The sequence below is a fragment of the Phacochoerus africanus genome, chromosome 4 (assembly GCF_016906955.1).
Source record: "Phacochoerus africanus isolate WHEZ1 chromosome 4, ROS_Pafr_v1, whole genome shotgun sequence".
In the NCBI taxonomy this organism is placed as follows: domain Eukaryota; kingdom Metazoa; phylum Chordata; class Mammalia; order Artiodactyla; family Suidae; genus Phacochoerus; species Phacochoerus africanus.
The window spans coordinates 130,186,742-130,206,761 of NC_062547.1; the positions used below are offsets into that span (position 1 = coordinate 130,186,742).

The following is a 20,020-nucleotide window of genomic DNA, read 5'->3' on the forward strand; positions in this document are numbered from 1 at the left end:
TGCCGTCCATTCCAGCTGGTCGCTCGGGTGCTGTCCCCAGGACCCCCAATCCTCATAGCGGGTCTAGAAGACCTCCGGAGACTTTGACACTGTGGCACCAAGAGTGGGTTGGGACGCAGACGGGCACTTTCTCCGTCACCCCTTGGTTCACCTCATGCGGTGACCCCAAGATTTGCCAACTTTGTAGCCGGACTGTTGGCGGAGTCACTCCCGGGCAGTACAAGCCCCTCCGGACAGGGGCGACCTGCGATCGGGGCGCAGGAGTCGGGCTGGGAGGATCCTGCCTGTCGCACTGGGGACTGTGCGCGGCGCCAAGTGACTCCCCCCCTCCAGCAGTCACTGCCCCGGCGGCAGCAGCTGCAGGAGCGGCAACTGCTTGCATCCCCGAACCGGCTCGGGTTACTCCCCTCCTCCTTCAGCATCTCGGGCCAGACAGAGAAGACCTTACTTGAGTTTACAGCGAGTCCTTTGCTGCTGTGCAAAACTGGGGGTCTGGAAACGCGCAGAGACCCGCCTGCTTTCCCGCGGGTCTCCACCTTTGAGCCTGAACCAAGACTCCTAAGTATCGCTCTCGTCTGGAACACCGCTGGGAGGTTAACTGCGCTGTTTGGAACAGATTTTGCTTCTCCGCTGGCCTTGCATGAAACCAGGGGGAAAGAGTTGCGCTGAGAATCTCAGGCTCTCGGGTAAGAGTTGGGCAAACAGTTCTGACAGCCGCTGGACCTTGGCTGGACGCTAGACGGTTTCTTGAGGGTGGGGGACGCATTTTCTTTAGCCAGGACACCCGGGGGCCACGTGAGGCGACGCGAGATGGGCTTGTTTACTTGTCTCAAGGGTTGATTGTTAATGTTTGCATCTGGTCTTCTTACTTGGGGCCGGGTAGGAACTTCTTGGAGTGTTTTTAATGAGGAGATGCCCCCATTACGCGTTTTATTTTGCATAATTTCTGCCTCTGTATTCCCTTGTTTGTGTTGGTGCTTGTCTGGTGTCCCAGCTGGTGTAGGGAGGTTTGGGCAGATGAGAGAGAGAGAATGAAAAGCAGTTTCAGTGGAGCCCTTGCTTCCAGATCAGTTTCACTTCTTCTCTGGGGTCTTGACTTGTTTCTGAACTTCTCTTTCTCCAGCACTTGATATTCAGACTGTGAGGTCAGATGTGGGAATATTCCCTCCTCCTGTGTTCCCAGTGTCCTTTAGGGGCTTCAGAACCACAGGATGGGTGACTTAAGCTGGAGGGGTCTCCTACTTGTCTGAATACCTGGCTCCTCAGGGAAGGTTGGGAGGGGCAGTTCTTCCAACAGTGGTTAGTTAAACCAGTGAAAGACCTATCTCCTGTTGATTTTTTAAGTTCCTTTGATGTATGACTTTTACTCCTGGTTTAGGGAAATATTTTGTCTTTTTCTTTCTGGAAATAAGAATGATACCACTGAGTAAATGAAATGTAATGATATCTCTGATACTTCCTCAGTATCCCCACATGAGGACCCAAAGTCTTTAGAAGAAAGTTAAAGCTTGAAATTTTTATTAGCCCCAAAGTTCTCAGGCAGAGATACCCATGCTCTTCCAAGGCCAAGGAAAATGCCATTTCTTCTTGTCTCTCCTGACTGCTCTCCTTTATATCCTGAGTCTCACTTTGTGTATGGTCTTCCCAACTAAAGATGCTTCATTCTCTATGGATGAAAAGTCTAAGTCTGGATTATTTTTTCTGATGTGACTGCTTCAAGGGGTCAGCTTGCAGGCTACTTTTTGCTGCGCTGCTCTGAGGTTAAATAGTTCAGTAGAGGGCACGCTCTGGGACCAGGGTGTCTGGGGGCAACTCTCGACTCTGCCACTTTGCAGCTATGTGATTTTGTGTGTTACTTAACTTCTCTTCTCATCTATAAAATCAGAATGGTAATAACAATGCTTATACCAGAGGGTTTCTCAAAGAATTAAATGAGTGAATGTGTGTGGAGTGCTAACGAGCCTGGCAGATAGTAAGCACATATTCGCTCTGATAACATTGTTAACTATTGTTGTATCGTGATGACATCGTTTTTATTAGCTAGCTGTAAGTATTAGCTATTCTTCCTATTTGGATGGGCTTTGAAAGCTGTGTTCATGTGGCTTTCACTCCCACCTACAATGTGATGCATTGTCAAACTTTTCTCATCATCTTTGTACTGCTTTGTGTTACTGCTGGGGCTCCTTCAGCAGGAAGAAAGATGCATGTGGCAGGGCTGGGGTTCGTAGAGGAGGGGTCGTGGTTGGGTGCCAAAGGGTGCTTGGGACAGGCTTACGGGTGGGGAATCAACACTCAGTTGACAACCTGTAAATGCCTGAGAAACTCCTTGCATTTCTCTACCTCTTTTAACCTATTTTTTTTAGAGGTCAACCATTTGTCCAATAAATAGTTACTAAGCATCTATTCTAGGTTCTATGTTATGTAAATTCATTGAATTCAGTTTAGCAATGGATATGCACGAGTCCTTGCTTTGTGCCCATGCCCCTCCCCAGGCACACATGCATATCCAGATTAGTGCTTCCCACACACTAGCCCTCTATATATTAAATCCCAAATACTTTTTAGCTCTAATGATTTCAATACCTGTTAAAATGAAGAGCATGTGTCACTGAGGAACTGCACAAAATAGTCACTATAACTTCCAGCAGGGCACATCTCTCATCGGCTTCGTGGTGTGTACACTTGTGTGGGGAGATGGGAAAAGGGCTGTATAAGGTCTGGTGCTCCTTCTGGCTCTAACCTCCTTAAATTATCTGCCCCAGCTCATTGGCAGGTGCTTTCAGACATCACTTCTTTCTTTTAACATTTGTTTTAGGTACATAACTTATGTCCCTACTTCATTGCATGTCAATCCACGTGAATCATGACACTGATAATACAAAAGCAAAAGCATTTAGTTTTGCTTATATTTCATCAGCTATTTTCAGACTTGGATGTAGATCAGAAACATGGAAGGGACTTGTTAAAAGTACTAGAGTGAGGAGTTTCCGTCGTGGCTCAGCGGAAATGAACCTGACTGGCATCCTTGAGGATGCAGGTTCGAGCCCTGGCCTTGCTCCATGGGTTAAGGATCTGGCGTTGTCGTGGGCTCTGGTATAGGTCACAGATGAGGCCGGGATCCTGTGTTGCTGTGGCTGTGGCATAGGCCAGCAGCTACAGCTCTGATTTGACTCCTAGCTTGAGAGTCTCCATGTGCCTGGGGTGCGGCCCTAATAAAAAAAAAGACAAAAAAAAAGTACTAGGAGTTCTCGTCATGGCTCAGTGGTTAACAAATCCGACTAGGAACCATGAGGTTGCGGGTTCGGTCCCTGCCCTTGCTCAGTGGGTTAAGGATCCGGCGTTGCCGTGAGCTGTGGTGTAGGTTGCAGACGCGGCTTGGATCCCGCGTTGCTGTGGCTCTGGTGTAGGCTGGCAGCTATAGCTCCGATTCGACCCCTAGCCTGGGAACCTCCATGTGCCTCGGGAGTGGCCCAAGAAATAGCAAAAAAAAAAAAAAAGTACTAGATTGAAGTCTGAGAAACTGCCAAAATTTGACCATTTTTGACCTAGGTAAAAATGGCGATTTCATAGTCAACCTAATATAAATCCTAGTCCCCTCCACTTGGATTCAGGGGCAGTAAGTCTTGGTTGAAATGTGAAAAGCCTGCAGTTTTACAAGTTCCCCAGACGGTTCTAATGCAAACCCAAGTCACATGCTCATTTTGCAGCAGCAGATTACCTTCCTCATGATTGTTTAATAGCATATTTCTAAAATACAAATCTGAGTGTGTCATGCCCTTGTTTAAAAAAATCTTTGGCGGCTCCCCAGATGGTGACTATCAGTGTCACCTGGATGCTTATTGAAAAATGCAGATTCCAGTGCTTTACCCCAGATGTGAGGGCCGGAAATCTACATTTGAACAGATCCTCCAATGAATCTGGTAGAAGTGACCTCAAGTCGCATTTGGAGAACCACTGGCTTACAGCATAAAGCCCAACCTCCCAACAAAATACACAAAACCAGCTTTGCATCTCTGCTTCCCTGTTCTCTAGGCTTTCCACCCCACTGATGTTGATCTTGTCACCTTTTCTTAAAGAACACATGGCCTCTTTCATCCCTCTCTGGCCTAGCTGTGTATGCCGCACCATCTGCAGGAAAGTGTCTTTGCTCTTCTTTTTAGCCTAACCAACTTCTTAGGACCCTCTGTCCTTCAAGATGCAGTTTAATTAAGACCTCCCCTCTGAAGCTTTTCCTAATTCTCTCACTGTAAGCAGTGATATCTGATGTGATTTCTGTTTTGCCTTGTGGATAGCTCTAATATAGCAACTCTCATATTGCATCAACTATGTTATCTGAATTTTTCTCCAACAGATTGTTGAATGTGTCATTCTTTATTCTGAGCCTTTATCCAAATGGCTGGCACATAGTAGTTACATAATAAATGCCTAAAGAATGTGGCATAATAATGAATGAATAAATGCAATCGACTTTTGTTGTTGTTGTTGTTAGCACATCAAGTGTTTGTTATAGTCACTGTGTACATACTAAGGGCTGTGGCGAAGCCATTCAAGAATTTACAATTTGGCTAGACATGGTTTACAAAGTTGATAACCTGAAGTGGAAGGAAAAATCATAAAATGAACGTATGTACAAAACAGAAATAGATCCACAGACCCAGAAAACAAACTTAGCATCACCAAAGGGGAAAGGGATGGAGGAGGAATAAATTGGGAGTTTGGGTTTAGATATGTATACAGTAGATAATCAACAAGGACCTACTCTATAGCACAGGGAACTATACTCAGTATTCTCTAATAATCTATAAAGGAAAAGAATCTGAAAAAATATATATGTATGTATAACTGAATCACTTCACTGTACACCTGAAATTAATACAATATTGTAAATGAACTGTACTTCAATTAAAAATAAATAAATAGGAGTTCCTGTCATGGCTCAGTGGTTAACGAATCCAACTAGGAACCATGAGGTTGCTGGTTCGATCCCTGGCCTTGCCCAGTGGGTTAAGGATCCAGCATTGCCGTGAGCTGTGATGTAGGTTCCAGACTCGGCTTGGATCCTGCGTTGCTGTGGCTCTGGCCTAGGCCGATGGCTACAACTCCAATTAGACCCCTAGCCTGGGAACCTCCATATGCCGAGGGAGCAGCCCTAGAAAAAGGCAAAAATACAATAAATAAATATTATTAAAAAAAAAGAAAGAAAACTAACAAAAATTAACCTGGTAAAAAGGACAAGATTGAATATCCTAAGAGAGTTTATGAAACACCAGATGCCACTGAATTAAGGTTACAGGTTCAGCACTATGGCAGAACTATGATACAAGAGCTGAGTTTATCATACCTTTGGGGTAGCTGTGTTGTGAATGACAGTGTCAGGACACTGTAATGGTTTACCCTGTCCTTTTTAGTTTATAAACCCCTTTGTATTTGTTTTTGATCAGAAACATGATGACTGGTTTAGTACTATTTTTTCTACTTCAGTACAGGGTGCAGTCCTAAAAACAGATCCAAAGATTGTGCAAAAGCCTTATCTCTCTAGGGATGCGGGCCCTAGAGAGATAAGTATATAAAATAAAGTTCTAATTATATCTTGACATTCATTTAGGCATAATATTCACTGTTTACTTTCTTTAATTTTTCTTTCTTTGAATATCCTATAATTTTGGTGTTCCCTCCTTATTCAAATAGTGGTTGACCTGTTCAAGTTAAATAAGTGTCTGATTCAGACTACAGATTGGCCGTTTTTGGCCTGTCTAGTAACTTCCTTTGTCTCACATGTTAAGTTTCTGGGAAAAATCATATGGTTAGGTTTTTAATTGTTTTCATTTCCCACTCATTTTTCTTGTAGTAATGGAAATTTGTACTACTATTTGAACAAGTGAAAAAAATTGCAGGATAATGACAAAGATGGTGATGCTTCAAAAATGGCTCCACCATAAAATAAACAAGGAAAAGTTCACTCATAGGCTGATGTATGAGAATTTCAGACACAAGGCAAAAAGGTAGCAGCATCAGTGCATGAAGTACAAACATCCAAATTGTTTGGACTTCAAACAAAGCAATCTTAAGAACTGCCTCTGCTCTCATTTTCTCAGGGATGTATACCCAGTATTTCGTTAAAAAAAAAAAAAAAAAAAAAACAGCTTAGCTTTAAGAATCAACACAAGATTCACTGGGTTCTGTTCATTTGTCTTCTTTTTCAACTGTTTCCGGTCTGAACTTGTTCTACTTTAGTTTAAGCTGTACTTTTGTAAGTTGCTTAATGAGTCTCCTAATCTCTTTATTCATTCATTCGTTTGTTTATTCCCTCTCTCTGAATTTCCCAAGATTTTGTATTTATCTCATCTCTCTTTTCTTCCCAATTTTTTTATTTTTTAATTTTTTGCTATTTCTTTGGTCTGCTTCCGCGGCATATGGAGGTTCCCAGGCTAGGGGTCGAATCGGAGCTGTAGCCACCGGCCTACGCCAGAGCCACAGCAACGCAGGATCCAAGCCGCGTCTGCAACCTACACCACAGCTCATGGCAACACCGGATTATTAACCCACTGAGCAAGGGCAGGGACCGAACCCGCAACCTCATGGTTCCTAGTCGGATTCGTTAACCACTGCACCACAACGGGAACTCCTCTTCCCAATCTTATTTATTTATTTATTTATTTTTAATTACTTAACAAATTTTATTATATTTATAGGTGTATAACAATCATCACAACCAAATTTTATGGCATTTCAATTTAAGATTATCTTTCACTGTGATCACTGTCACTCATTTTAAAGATAGTTACTGACGAGGATTAATTTATGGCTCTTAATAAAAGGATTTCTCATACTATGAGGGGAAAAAAATGAGATCCAGACCAATTTTTTTTTTCCTTTATTTGGAAAACTTCAGGTCACTGAGTGGATGCTGTTTGATGATGCACACTCTGTGCCATTAGCCAGTCTAGAAAGTGTGAATTTAATAACATATCCTGTTGTTATTGATGTTCATTACTAGTGATTTCCTCTCTTGTTTCAAGTCCAGTGATTTATACTCTAGATAAAGTAACTATGTAAAGGATTTTAACCACCTCAATTTCCTACTCAGAGGGCAATAAATTCTGCCCTTCCCCTCTTCCAAGACAAAGAAAACAGTATTTCAGTATAGAAAGCCTCGTCTTGATTTGTACATGTGCCGGATATCAGCATCTGTTAAAAACATCTCATCTTTGGGCTCAAGGAGGCCCCATACTAGAGGGGGACTGAGTGGCTTGTTGTTAACATCCTGGCCGTGCTGGCCGAGCCACATAAATGGGGTTAGATCTAAAACCTCACCACAGATAATCACTCCCATGATGGATCTTTTTAGTAATTTCTGGTAAAGAATCATGTTGTCTTTTTTTAAGAAAACAAATAGTTTTTGATGGCAAGTTGAAAATCAAGCCCTCCAAATTTAGCTGGTTTCCCACAGAACGAAATCAAACTATGAAATCTTTGCTTTGGATCTAAGGGATTAATTCTACATTCAAAATGAAAAATTTCAAATATCTACCCCACTGATATTTTGAAAAGGGTAATTTATTTTTCTTTTCAGACAGGGAATCGATGACACGATGCAACTTTGGTTCTTTAAGAAAGTACATGGTGGGAGTTCCCTTTGTGGCTCAGCAGTTAACGAACCTGACCAGGATCCATGAGGATGCAGGTTCAATCCCTGGCCTCGCTCAGTGGGTTGGGGATCTGACGTTCCTGTGAGCTGTGGTCTGTGGTCTGTGGTCTGTTGGTCTGTGATTGGTAGGTCGCAGATCTGGCTCCAATCCCTCGTTGCTGTGGTGTAGGCTGGCAGCTACAGCTCCGATTCAACCCCTAGCCTGGGAACTTCCATGTGCTGCGAGTGTGGCCCTAAAAAGCAAAAAAAAAAAAAAAAAAAAAAAAAAAGAAAGAAAGAAAGAACATGGTATGAATTTTATTTTTGCTCCATCAGATATGTATTTAATGTTTAGGGCATAGGGGTAAATGCTGTGTGTAATTACTGAGATACTTGCCTTAAAAAGAGATTAAAAAAAAAAAAAATCCAAGTGACTGGTCAGGCTGGGTGTATCGGAGGCCAGGTGGGGAGTTCTAAGAGCTGCTCTGAGGGCTGGTCCTAGCGAGAGGGCTCTGTGTGCTCACCAGAAGTTTCCTGGCAATTTGGGGCCTTGAAGGAGAGAGGGTTGGAGTGGATGAGGCATTTTAGGTAGAGGGTGCGAACACATGGCTGCAGGGATTTGCAAGACATCTTGAAGAGTAGTGACTAAACCATTCCAGGGGAGTAATGAGTTAACATTTGAGAATTGTTTTATGGCAGCCACACCCTAGGCTATGGGACTAGATTCTGCCTGCTCCCACAGCACTTATGTGTATTAAAGGAGCCCTCATATTACACAGCTATCTTTATATCATGTAAACCCATGTGGTTTGGGGCAGCCTCTTGAGAGTCAAGTAAAAGTTGAGCCCCTGTTCCATGAGAAGATGTGAGATATGCAAATTTTTTTCTGTTTTTTTTTTTTTTTTAAACCACCTTCTTGGGGGGTATGGGTGGAGACAGGACTGAAATGCCTTCTAGCATCATCTGGATCTGAATTCATGTTTTCTTTTAAGGAGTTTAATTTAGAGATGATCTTGCCACGCTACTGTACAGTCTGTTTTTAGCCTGAGGCCATCCGCGCAACCCTGAATATCACTTCCTAGCTCCTTCATTTCACACAGTATCACCAAACATTCGACTCAGGGTGGCTGACTTTTAAGGCTTAGAAGTAAATATTTAACATGCTTACAACTTAGAACTAAATATTCAACATGCTTGTTTTTGAAAGCCATCTGTCCATCCCCACCCTGGACCCTTCTCACCATCCATCCTTTTCTGCAGGTGCAGCCTCAGCCAGGTTGCTGCAGCACCTCCTTTTATTCTCCCTGTACCTCTTTTGGCTCATTGCTGAGCCCACCCCCAAATTCCTATTATCTTCTCCACAGTCATTATTATTTTTTTAAAATGTCCTTCCTCATTCCCCACATTATGGGGTGCCCTCCTCCTGCTCACCTCTCTTCCCCTCAGGTGTCTCCCCTCTCACGAAGATTCCATAACCACAGTAAAAATTGTTTGTCTTTTCAATATCCCCTCATCTCCTGAATGCCCCTTCAACAGACAGATGTGCACAGTTGGGCCATCAGCAAGGTTAGAAAAGCTTGAGGCCTCTGCTTTCAAACTTGAGGGACATGAGAATCACTGCAGATACTGGCTCACCTCTAGTGATTTTGATTCAGTAGGTGTGCAGTGGGGCCCAGAGATATGTCTTTTTTAGTTTATGTGCTGCTGGAGCGAGCACTGGGGATGGGTATTTTTGACAAGGTATTCTGACACAGGTATCCTGACCCCTGGGCATCTTGACCCATGGATGCACTAATAATCCTTGCAAGGGCTGTCCTGCTCCATTTAGAAGATGCCAGCTCCTTTCCTTTCCTTTCCTTTCCTTTCCTTTCCTTTCCTTTCCTTCCCTTCCTTCCCTTCCCTTCCCTTCCCTTCCCTTCCCTTCCCTCCCCTCCCCTCCCCTTCCCATCCCTTCCCTTCCCATCCTTGTCCTTCCCTTCCCTTCCCATCCCTGTCCTTCCTATCCCTTCCCTCCCCTTCCCTTCCCATCCTTGTCCTTCCCTTCCCATCCCTGTCCTTCCTATCCCTTCCCATCCTTGTCCTTCCCTTCCTTTCCCTTCCCTCCTCTTCCCATCCCTGTCCTTCCCATCCCTTCCCATCCTTGTCCTTCCCTTCCTTTCTCTTCCCTCCCCTTCCCATCCCTGTCTTTCCCATCCCTTCCCATCCCTTCCCTTCCCTTCCTTGTCCTTCCCATCCCTTTCCTTCCCTGTCTTCCCCTTCCCTTCCCCATTTCCTTTTCCCTTTCTTTTTCCTTTTCCGTTCTAATATTTTAGTGCCTTGGTCAGAGGCGGTCAGAGAATAGCTGGTCTGTGAGAACCCGTGCCTCTCGTCTCTGCTTGGAGGGACAATGACTGTAACACAACGCTGTTCATGTGACAGCCGGAGAAAGGGACTCATTGTTCAGGGCTTGGCTGATGCTCCATTTCACTCTGGCCAGCCATCCAACTGAGCTTGGTAGCCCCAAGGAAACAGACACACTTGAATCAGGGAGACAAAGAAAGGAGGTCAAGGCCTTTCACAGTTAAACTACTTGCAGCCATGTGTCTGAGGTAGCCTTTGGGAAGGAAAAAAGTAATTTTGCCGAAGTGTCATTAATCTCCTGGTTTGGGAGCATAAGACATGTCATTAAAGGAACACAAGTCACTCCCAATTGATCTTTGGCCAAAGAAGAGTTGTTTCCTACTCTACCCAATGGGTTATCTTATTGAAGGGTTTTATACTTGATTTTAAAAATAAAAGGTCTCCCTCAGCCTGTGACAGGCAAAGGTATGTTTCTTAGCCTCTTTTCTCCAGTTTCATCAAAGACAACTATCTGATCTGAAGGCCGACCTAAATCAGGGCCTGTTGCTGACCTTCGAGATTAATTCTTTGTTCGGTGGTGTGGTCCCACACATATGATATATGATGTGTTAATAATTTCCTTCTAAATCTAGATTCAAATATCCTTTAGGAAACTGAGAATTTTTTGAGATAGAAATATAGTTAAATCTTTGAGAAAATAATTGATATAGTTGGACAGTTACGAGTTTGGAGGAACTCCCCAAAGGTCATATAGATGCCATTCCATACCCCCAATGTCCAAACTGGATTCTAGCCCTGGAGGGAAAGGGTTGCAAACTTCCTGTGCAGATCTAATCCAGAGCCCAACAATTGGCTACATTCTTTGCTTCAGAAAAAGATTCGAATTCAAGGTCATAGCCTCAGAAAGGTCACAGATATTTCACACAGGATTGTTCTTTTAGCCTGATTACTCCCTTTATGAGAAAATATGTCATTCATTCAGGCTTGGCCTCTGGGTTTCTTTTTAAAGAGAAACTTTGTCGCTCATTCTTGAGGATACTTGTAGATGAATTTTTTTTTTTTTTTTTAAGTTAGAGTACAGCCTTGAGTGAGACTGAAAGGGGAGAGCCTTTCCTGGGTGTGATGGGTTATGGAGAGCCTTTCCTGGGTGTGATGGGTTATGGAGAGCCCATTACCCAGTGGTACTCTTTGGCCGTAGGAATCCTTTTGTCTCTGAGATAAGAGGTTTTCTGACTGGGAGTATCAGGCTAAAGGAGGTTTTGTACCCAGGAGAAGGCAATACATGATTTGCTTGAGGTCACTTAGAGCTTCTTGTAATTAAGTCCATCATCTCACCTTGATTACAGACTATCACTGTTAAGTCCATTAAAGATGGAGAAGCAAGTGGGTTGCAGAGGCAAGTGGCTTTGTTTATTCATAGGTTTCTACTCCCCCCTCCCCTTGGAGTTTGTGGATACTTTACTAAGTGGATATTGGGCTTTACCAATGCTAGAGATGCCTTTGAAGTGGAGGAGACTGTTCTTTGCAGGTGGCACAAGAACTGTGTTAAACATGCTCCTGATCAGTTAATTAATTTTCAGTTCGTTGTCATTAGGCCTGTTCATTTGACTCCATTCCTGTGATTTAGAGAGGCTCTCGCTCCTTGGTGGTGTGATGGATGAGTCCTGCGCTCTGCTTGAGGTTCTGCCTAGATGCAGCTTGTGTTGAAAAAATAGGGCAGTGATATGTTGTCTTTTATTGTGGTTGTTCATATCCCAGGGAGCATGTTTAATGCTAAATGCATTCTTAGGCATAGGATGCTTGCTGGGACCTCTTCTCATGTCAGGATTAAAGCCCTGGCCAAGGAGGGCTTCTGGAATGATCCTATTGTTCAGTTTAATCTCAGAGCTGGTTAAATGGGTGTGTTCATTTGGTGAAAATGTGTGAAGCTGTTTAATTTTGATTTGTATACATCTTTAGTATATATTTTATACTTTAATTAAAAGTTTGTAAAAGGAGTTCCCATTGTGGTGCAGCAGAAGCGAATCCGACTAGGAACCATGAGGTTGGGGGTTCGATCCCTGGCCTCACTCAGTGGGTTAAGGATCTGGTGTGGCCTTGAGCTGTGGTGTAGGTCGCACGCGCGGCTCAGATCTGGCATTGCTGTGGCTCTGGCGTAGGCTGGCAGCAACAGCTCCGACTGGACCCCTAGCCTGGGAACCTCCATATGCCGCGGGTGTGGCCCTAAAAAGACAAATAACAAACAAACAAAAAAAAAAGTTTGAAAAAAATTTAAACCATTGAGTTTAATGTAGAATTAAAATTGTGGCAGCGATGGAAAACAGTAAACCCTAAGAACCCCAACTGTCCTAATGTTTGGGTCTTGGCGGGGCTAAGAGGGCCTGAAGCCTTAAACCTCCTCTCATTTGTCCTTACTTCCGTAGCCAGGCAACGTGTGTCAGAGAGCGGTGGACTAGCGCCACCACAGGTGATCGATCTACTTTTCCAGGCAGCAAATCCAGTGCCTAAGAGGCAGCAGTGTCCGCAGAGTCCCACTCTTCAGAATTTAAAATGAAAACACCCTCCCAGGTTGGCCAACTAGCACATCTTCTCCTGCCCACAGTCCATCTTCTTCCTGCTGATTGTAATCTGTCAGGAAAAACAGGAAAATGACATTGGATCGTGGATGTTTTTCTGAATCTTTAGATGACATCTTTCCTGAAGTCTAGTATTGGACGACTTTAATTTTTTTAACTAACTTCTATTTTTTAACTAACTGGGACCAAGTGGGATGAGGTGTGGGGTCTTTGGCTCACCTCTCTCACTCATATCAGCCAAAACCATGATTCCGGCACATGGGCAGCCTGTGGTGCTTCTTCCATCTAGAGGACATTGGCCACACTCATTGTGGGCCATTGTACCTACAGAATGTCCCAGCTTGCTGTTACCACAAGGAGCTGTAGACTCAGTTGGAGAAAATAGGGACTTTTGTTTTTCTTTTTCTTTTTCTTTTTCTTTTTCTTTTCTTTTCTTATTTTTCTCTTTCTTTATTTGCTTTTTAGGGCTGAACCTGGGGCATATGGAGATTCCCAGGTGAGGGGTCAAATCAGAGATACAGCTGCAGGCCTACACCACAGCCACAGCAACGCGGGATCCAAGCCACATCTGTGACCCACACCACAGCTCACCGCGGCGCTGGATCCTTAACCCATGAGCAGGGCCATGGATCGAACCCACATCCTCACAGATACTAGTTGGATTTGTTTCTGCTGTGCCACAAGGGGAACTCCATCTTTTGTTTTTCTTGAAGGAGAGTTTGGGGTTCTTGGCTTTGAAATGATTCTAGCACATCTGTAATAGGTTGAGCATCCTTTCCATACGTCTCCTTTGGACGTTGGACTTAATGGTTAAATGTTGATTTACACAAGCGTATGTGATTAAAATCATGAGTTGGGAGGCAAGATTTTGACGGTCTAGGTCTATTCCTGGCTGGCCTCGTCAAGTACCGTGTGACATGGGACAACCTGGGTCTAGATCTGATCTTCACTTCCAACCCTCATGACCTTGGGCCAGTTGCTTAAGCTCTCTAAGCCTCTTCGTTACCTGTGAAATGATAACAGCATGTACTTCAGAGGGAGTTAACATAGTGGTGGGCACAGAGTAAGTGCTCAATAAATATTAGTTATCATTATTTAACACCAAATAATATTAAACTGGGGAAGAATAGCATATTTAGGAAAAATGGTTGCTGATGCTTTTTATGAAAGAATCGTTCAAGTGCTTAAGATCCTATTGATTAAACACAGAAGTCAGAAAACATGGTCTCTGACATACTTTGATATAAGTAGTAAGGAATTGAAAATATTCTGGAATACAACAACTGTTAAATTGATTCACAGATCTGCACATTTTTTTTTCCTGTCTTTTTGCCATTTCTTGGGCCGCTCCCATGGCATATGGAGGTTCCCAGACTAGGGGTTGAATTGGAGCTGTAGCCCCCAGCCTACGCCAGAGCCACAGCAACACCGGATCCGAGCCGCGTCTGCAACCTACACACCACAGCTCCCGGCAACGCCGGATCCTTAACCCACTGAGCAAGGGCTGGGATCGAACCCACGACCTCATGGTTCCTAGTCGGATTCGTTAACCACTGCGCCACAACGGGAACTCCCGGATCTGCACATTTTTTAATGACAATGGCATTTTACTAAGAGAAGCATTTTCTATCTCTACTACAGAATTAGGATGAGGCTTTTAGTTAATGAATTTATCCTTCCCTAGTGAGGTGTCAGCAGACTTAGGAAGAGGGTTTCAGACAAAAACTTGTGCACCAAGGTTCATAGCAGCATTATTCACAACAACCAAAAAGTGAAAACCACCCACATGCCCACCGACTGATGACTAGAGGATGGAAAAACAAAATGTCATAGCTCCACACAGTGGAGCTTGTGGGAAGTGGCTGCCTAAAGGTGGTGGGCCCTTCTATTTTTAGTACACATCGAGTCTAGAATATAAACTTCTTGAGCACATATGATATATATCATTTATCTTGCAGTCCCCAAGTGGTAAGACATAGGGCAAGAGACTGAACTGTGTCCCCCCCCCCAGATTCACATGTGGAAGTCCTATTCCCCGCCCCCACCCCCGCCCAGTGTGACTTTGTTTGGAGTTGGGCCCTGTGGGGAGGTGATAAAGGTTGAATAAGGTCATAGTGTGTGGCCCTAATGCAGTAGAGCTGGGGCCCTTATAAAAAGAGGACACTCTTTCTGTCACGTAGGGGCGCAATGAGAAGGTGGCCATCTGGGAGCCAGAAGGAGCAGTCTCACCTGAAATTGGGTTGACTTGTACATAGGTCTTGAACTTCTCAGATTTCTGATGTTTAAGGCACTCAGTCTGTGGTATTTTGTTATGGCAGCCTGAGCAGACCAAGACATAGAAACTTTCTCTTTTTCTTTCCTCCCTTTCCTTCCTTCCTTCCCTTCCCCCTTCCTTCCTTCCTTCCTCTTATTGTGGATCTGACTAATTTTGAGATTATTCAGAACTAGAAGGGACAAGAGAATAACAGGAAGAAGAAAACCTGACTGTAGACCTAATTCTCACTCGAGTGGGTCATCTTGACCTTGTCTCCCCTGGTACAGCAGTAAGGCCACAAGGTAGCATCATTGCTTGATTACAACTTCCCAAGACCCTGTCTCCTCTAGCGGAGGTGCTGATGAGTGGTGCACAGTTAGCACCCAGTGATTAGCACTGTCCTGAGGATGTGGCGTGAGGCAGGAGGTGGATGATTTATACTTTGGACTCTCAGGTTTTGAATAGTTGGCCTCCTAGCTGTTCTTTCATAGGAGGCAGGGGAATTGAAGGGGTGAGCATGAGGGGAGGGCCAGCAATGGGGGCTGTGCCGCGAGGGGGCAGTTCACCTGGGCCGGGAGAGGTCAGGTGGTTCCTCCCACCGGAAAGAAGACACTCTCCTTCAGGAAGGGTGAGGGCTGTACCCGAGCCCAGCCAAGGACTCGGGTACAGAGAGTTCCTCAGCAGAGCTAGACAGATGGTCTGCTTTTATTTTGGTGAAGACCAGCCTGGAGCAAAGGCACTTTTCTTCCGCTGTTCCAAAACAAAAACAAAAACAAAAAAGCTTATGATGTGGAGCTCTGCCAAGCTAAGGCTGGGGAAAACAAACAAACAAACCCTAGCCTTTTTTTTTTTTCAAGGCAGGATGTAAATGATGCTTTGTAGTTTTGTTTGTGCAGCCACTGGGGACTGTTCGGAGGACCTCCCCACAGCCCATCACTGCTGTGGGGTTTAACGTTTATGATCCAGCTTGTCATCCTATAAGCTAGCCCTCTAGGTCCAGGTGTCACCTTCCAGCATGATTTTCTTTGATTGAGGGTATTGTGTTGTGATGAAATCCAGAGAGCTTCTGAAAGTGGTCCCCTATATTTGCTTTTAGAATTTTAAGTGTACACTTATATGTGGCCCTCTCCTTGAAGGATAAAACTCTGCTCTTTCTGAATGTACAGAATTCAGCTGCGGCAGACAGAGATGTTAACTCTCTCTATGGATGAAGGATTTCTTATTAGCTTGCTCTAAGGAAACCCTCATCTAGTTGGAGCGTTTAGAAAAGCATCTTTCATTTCTTGGCCGGGTTGTTCCCTTTGTGAAAACGAGGCCATGTCATTAGGGCCCCAGTGGCCTGTGGATTCGTTTGCTGGCACAGGAGGGAGACCCGTTTTCATGGTGGCCAGCATGCCCTGTCTGTTTGCTTTGATGGTGAGCGTGTCAGGCTCCACCGCTGAGGAGGATGGCAACCTCAGCCCGACAGGCAGGATTTTGGAACAAAGTGTCAGTCAGTAACTACAGGGCTTGGGAAGCCAGGCAAGTTTTGTCACCGCGTTCTAAGAACCTAGTTCTTGAAAACAAAAGCAGCTTCCCAGTCTCTGTCTAGGACTTGGATGTATCACAAGTAAGACCCCAGGCAGAGCAAAGCTCTTCAGTGTGTACTGGGGACCACAGTGCAGTGTTTTGCCTGGTGTGCTCCCTGAGACGTGAGGAGATGACCTCTGCCTGCCTCTGGCCACTGTGCCCACAGAGAAAAAGCCCTGGGCAGGGACCATCCCACCCTTTCTTTGTGGCCCAGCGGTTGTTGGCAGCTGAGCAGCGAGGGAAAGTGAAGATGCCTGCAGGCGGTCAGTGTCAGGCCTCGGAATCATTGTTGAAGGCCCAGCAGGGACCCCATCGTTAGAGGAAAGAAGTCCAGATGAAGCAAAATTACTTAAGGAGAGATTAACTTTGGGGGAGTCTCGCTTCATTGGCTTGGCTTAAGTTTTACCTTAGATGTACTTTATGCTGAGTTGTGGGAGGTGGTGAAATCACCCAAGTTTGAAATTCCACCATTTCTCATGAGTGTAGCTGCCCACTTTTAGAATTGTAACACTTCGAGGCGATTTGTGTGTGTGTGTGTGTGTGTGTGTTTTCTTGTCTTGGTGCCAATGAAAAGCATTAACAGTGATGTCAATCTCTAGGTCATTGTCCCTAAATCTCAAGGTCAGTGGCCTTGTGTGAAACAAATAAATGCTTCTAGAGTGAGGGGGCATAGTGTCCCCCTAGAGCTCGATGAGGAAGTCCAGGCTGATGGGGTGAGCAGTGAATCTGGAGCCGAAAGCTCTCGACTTGAGATCTCAATTTGCCACCGTTTTATTGTAGGTATCATAAATCTCTTCTGTGCCTGATTTCTGATTTGAGATGAAAAGGTCAAAAAGGCTCTTTGTGGAGTTCTTCTTGTGGCTCAGCAGGTTAAGAACCTGACACAGAGTCCATGAGGATTCCGGTTCAAACCCTAGCCTCCCTTGGTGGGTCAAGGATCAAGCGTTACTGCAAGTGGCATAGGTCACAGACACGTGGCTGTGGTGTAGGCCTGTAGCTGTGGCTCCGTTTTGACCCCTGGTCTGGAAACTTCTATATACTACAGGTGAGGCCCTAAAAGGAAAAAAAAAAGCTGTTTGCAACCTCTTGAACCTTTGTGTGTGTGTGTGTGTGTGTGTGTGTGTGGTGTGTGTGTGTATAACCTTTGTCTTTTTTTTTTTTTAATGGCTGCACCCACAGCGTATGGAGTTTCTGGCCCAGGGATTGAATCCGAACAGCAGCTGCAACTACACAGGGCTGTGGCAAATGCTGAATCCTTTAACCCACTGGGTAGGAATGCAGATCAAACTTGCACATCCACAGGGATAGGAGCCACTGCAGTCGTGTTCTTAACCCACTCTGCCACAGCAGGAACTCCCAACCCCATGAACTTGATAGGGAAGCCTCTGGGGGTGTCTGGAGTGTAGGGTGTGGCTGAGTGGGCAGGTGAGACCAGGAGAGCTGAAGGCTCCTCACTGGTAGCACCCCCAGCAGAATCAGAGCTGCACGGTGGCAACAGATCTCGATACCAAATGGAGGAAGCACAACAGTGTGACTTGAAGAACTGGCTCCTCCTCTGCCTTCTCTGCCCTGGAAAAGCGGAGGCTGAGTTTGGAGACAGCTGCTTTCCTTGGGGCTCTTCCTCTGCGGTGGCTCCTGGTTATGTTGCAGCCTGGCTCCGACACATGGAACTTAAAGCGCAACTGTAGCTCAGTCCCCATTCGGAGCCAACTCCAGACCAAGTCTCAACTCCCTTCTTCCGTTCATGATGGATATGTTTTCTTTCACTTCATTAGGACAGATCTTCAGGAAAAAGGGTGAAAATGAATTGTTCTCTCTCTTTTTAAAAAATTTATATGCAAATTTTAAAAAGAAATTGTTAGCATTTGAAGCCTGGTAGCGCCTGCTCTTCCCCCAAGAGACCCTGGAGAGAGTGCCAGGTGATGGCACAAAGCCCCAGTTCGGGAGAGTGGCCTGGAAAGCCCAGTCCTGGCCCCCTGGGTAACAGAGAACCAGGACCCTCTAATCCACACCACATGCAGTGACCTGAACAGACCCCACAGGACAACAGAAGGCTCGCTGTCTCCTTGCAGACCAGTTGCTCCAAAGCCCTGGTACAGCTGTGGCCGGCTTTGTAGGGAAGTGCAGCGGGGCTTGATCTTTTAATCTCTTTTCTCCCTTATAGGTATTAATAATAACAACTGGTCTGTAGGAGTACCTGCCAGAAGGGATTGAGCTCTGCATTCTACCCTCAAAAAGGCATTGTTTTGTGTCTTCTTACTTCTTAAGTCCTTAGAGGAGAGGGGGCGGGGAGAACAAAACCCCAAAGCAAAGCTACTTTGTTTTGACCCAGAAAATCCAAGTTGAGAAATTTAGAATTGAAATCGAGGTAGGCAAGTTACTCCCAAAGCTCGAATTCCGTAGCACTTCTCAGAGCAAAAGCACACACAGGCCCACTTCCCTAAGTCTGTTCATATTCTATGTTAAACCAGCCAATCGGAGTTTTGAATTCAAGTGGACGTGGGGCAGAGCTGGGACTCTGAAAGGCATGGCGGCTTCACCATGTTGGATGCCCTTTGGTTTCCGTTTGCTTCAAGTCGAGAGAGAGCTAAATGGTCTATTTTGGCTTCGGTTTGTGGGTTCTGGAGGAATTGTGCCCAGCTCTCAGGGTGGGCTCAGAGGTGACATTCTGGTCCCCCTCCGCTCAGATCCTGCAGAAGAGGCTGCAGGGGTACTGGGCTGACACAGAATCGCCCTGTTGTTATTGTTTGCTGAAGTTTCTCTCCTTCCACCCTTGAGTTCTAGCAACCAGCTTATGGGTCTCAAGATCCATGGAAGAATGAGTGAATGTGTGTTTTGCTTATGGAGACAGGTGATAAAAAGAAGCAAACAAGGAGTTCCTGTCATGGCTCAGTGGTTAACGAATCTGACTAGGAACCATGAGGTTGTGGGTTCGATCCCTGGTCTTGCTCAGTGGGTTAAGGATCTGGTATTGCCGTGAGCTGTGGTGTAGGTTGCAGATGCTGCTTGGATCCAGTGTTGCTGTGGCTGTGGTGTAGGCCAGCGGCTACAGCTCCGATTAGACCCCTAGCCTGGGAACCTCCATATGCCATGGGAACGGCCCTAAAAAAACAAGGAAAAAAAAAAAAGCAAACAAAAAGTCCCTACCTCTTGGGCAGACATTTGTTACTTACTCCTTAGAACTTAGCTTACTTCTAGATCTCTCTCTCTCTTTCTTTTTTTTTTTTTTTGGTTTTTGTTTGTTTTTTTAGGGCCGCACTTGAGGCATATGGAGGTTCCCAGTCTAGGGGTCCATTCAGAGCTGCACCTGCAGGTCACAGCCACAGCCACAGTCACGCAGGATCTGAACCACATCTGCGACCTACACCACAGCTCAAGGCCACACCGGATCCTCAACCCACTGAGGGAGGCCAAGGATTGAATCTGCATCCTCATGGATATTAGTCGGGTTCATTATTGCTGAGCCACAACGAGAACTCCCGTGCAGGGATATCTTATCTCATTGTGGGTTTTGATTTGCTTTTTTGATTAGTGATGTTGAATGTGTTTTCCTGTGCATATTGACCAATAGTATATCTTTAAAGAAATATCTATTTAAGTTTTTTGCCCATATTTAACCAGGTTGTTTATTTTATTGTTGCTGAGTTGTAGGAT

The 20,020-nt window shown here is 45.1% G+C and overlaps 1 protein-coding gene across 1 annotated transcript in view; it reads left to right on the plus strand.

Moving 5' to 3' along the window:
* The first annotated feature begins 387 nt into the window (after positions 1-387).
* Positions 388-20,020, plus strand: part of MEGF10 (multiple EGF like domains 10) — a 185,077-nt gene continuing 165,444 nt past the window's right edge. The window contains 1 exon segment of the mRNA XM_047778535.1: positions 388-686. Within this exon segment, the coding sequence (XP_047634491.1) occupies positions 641-686 (46 nt within the window). The 5' untranslated portion in view covers positions 388-640.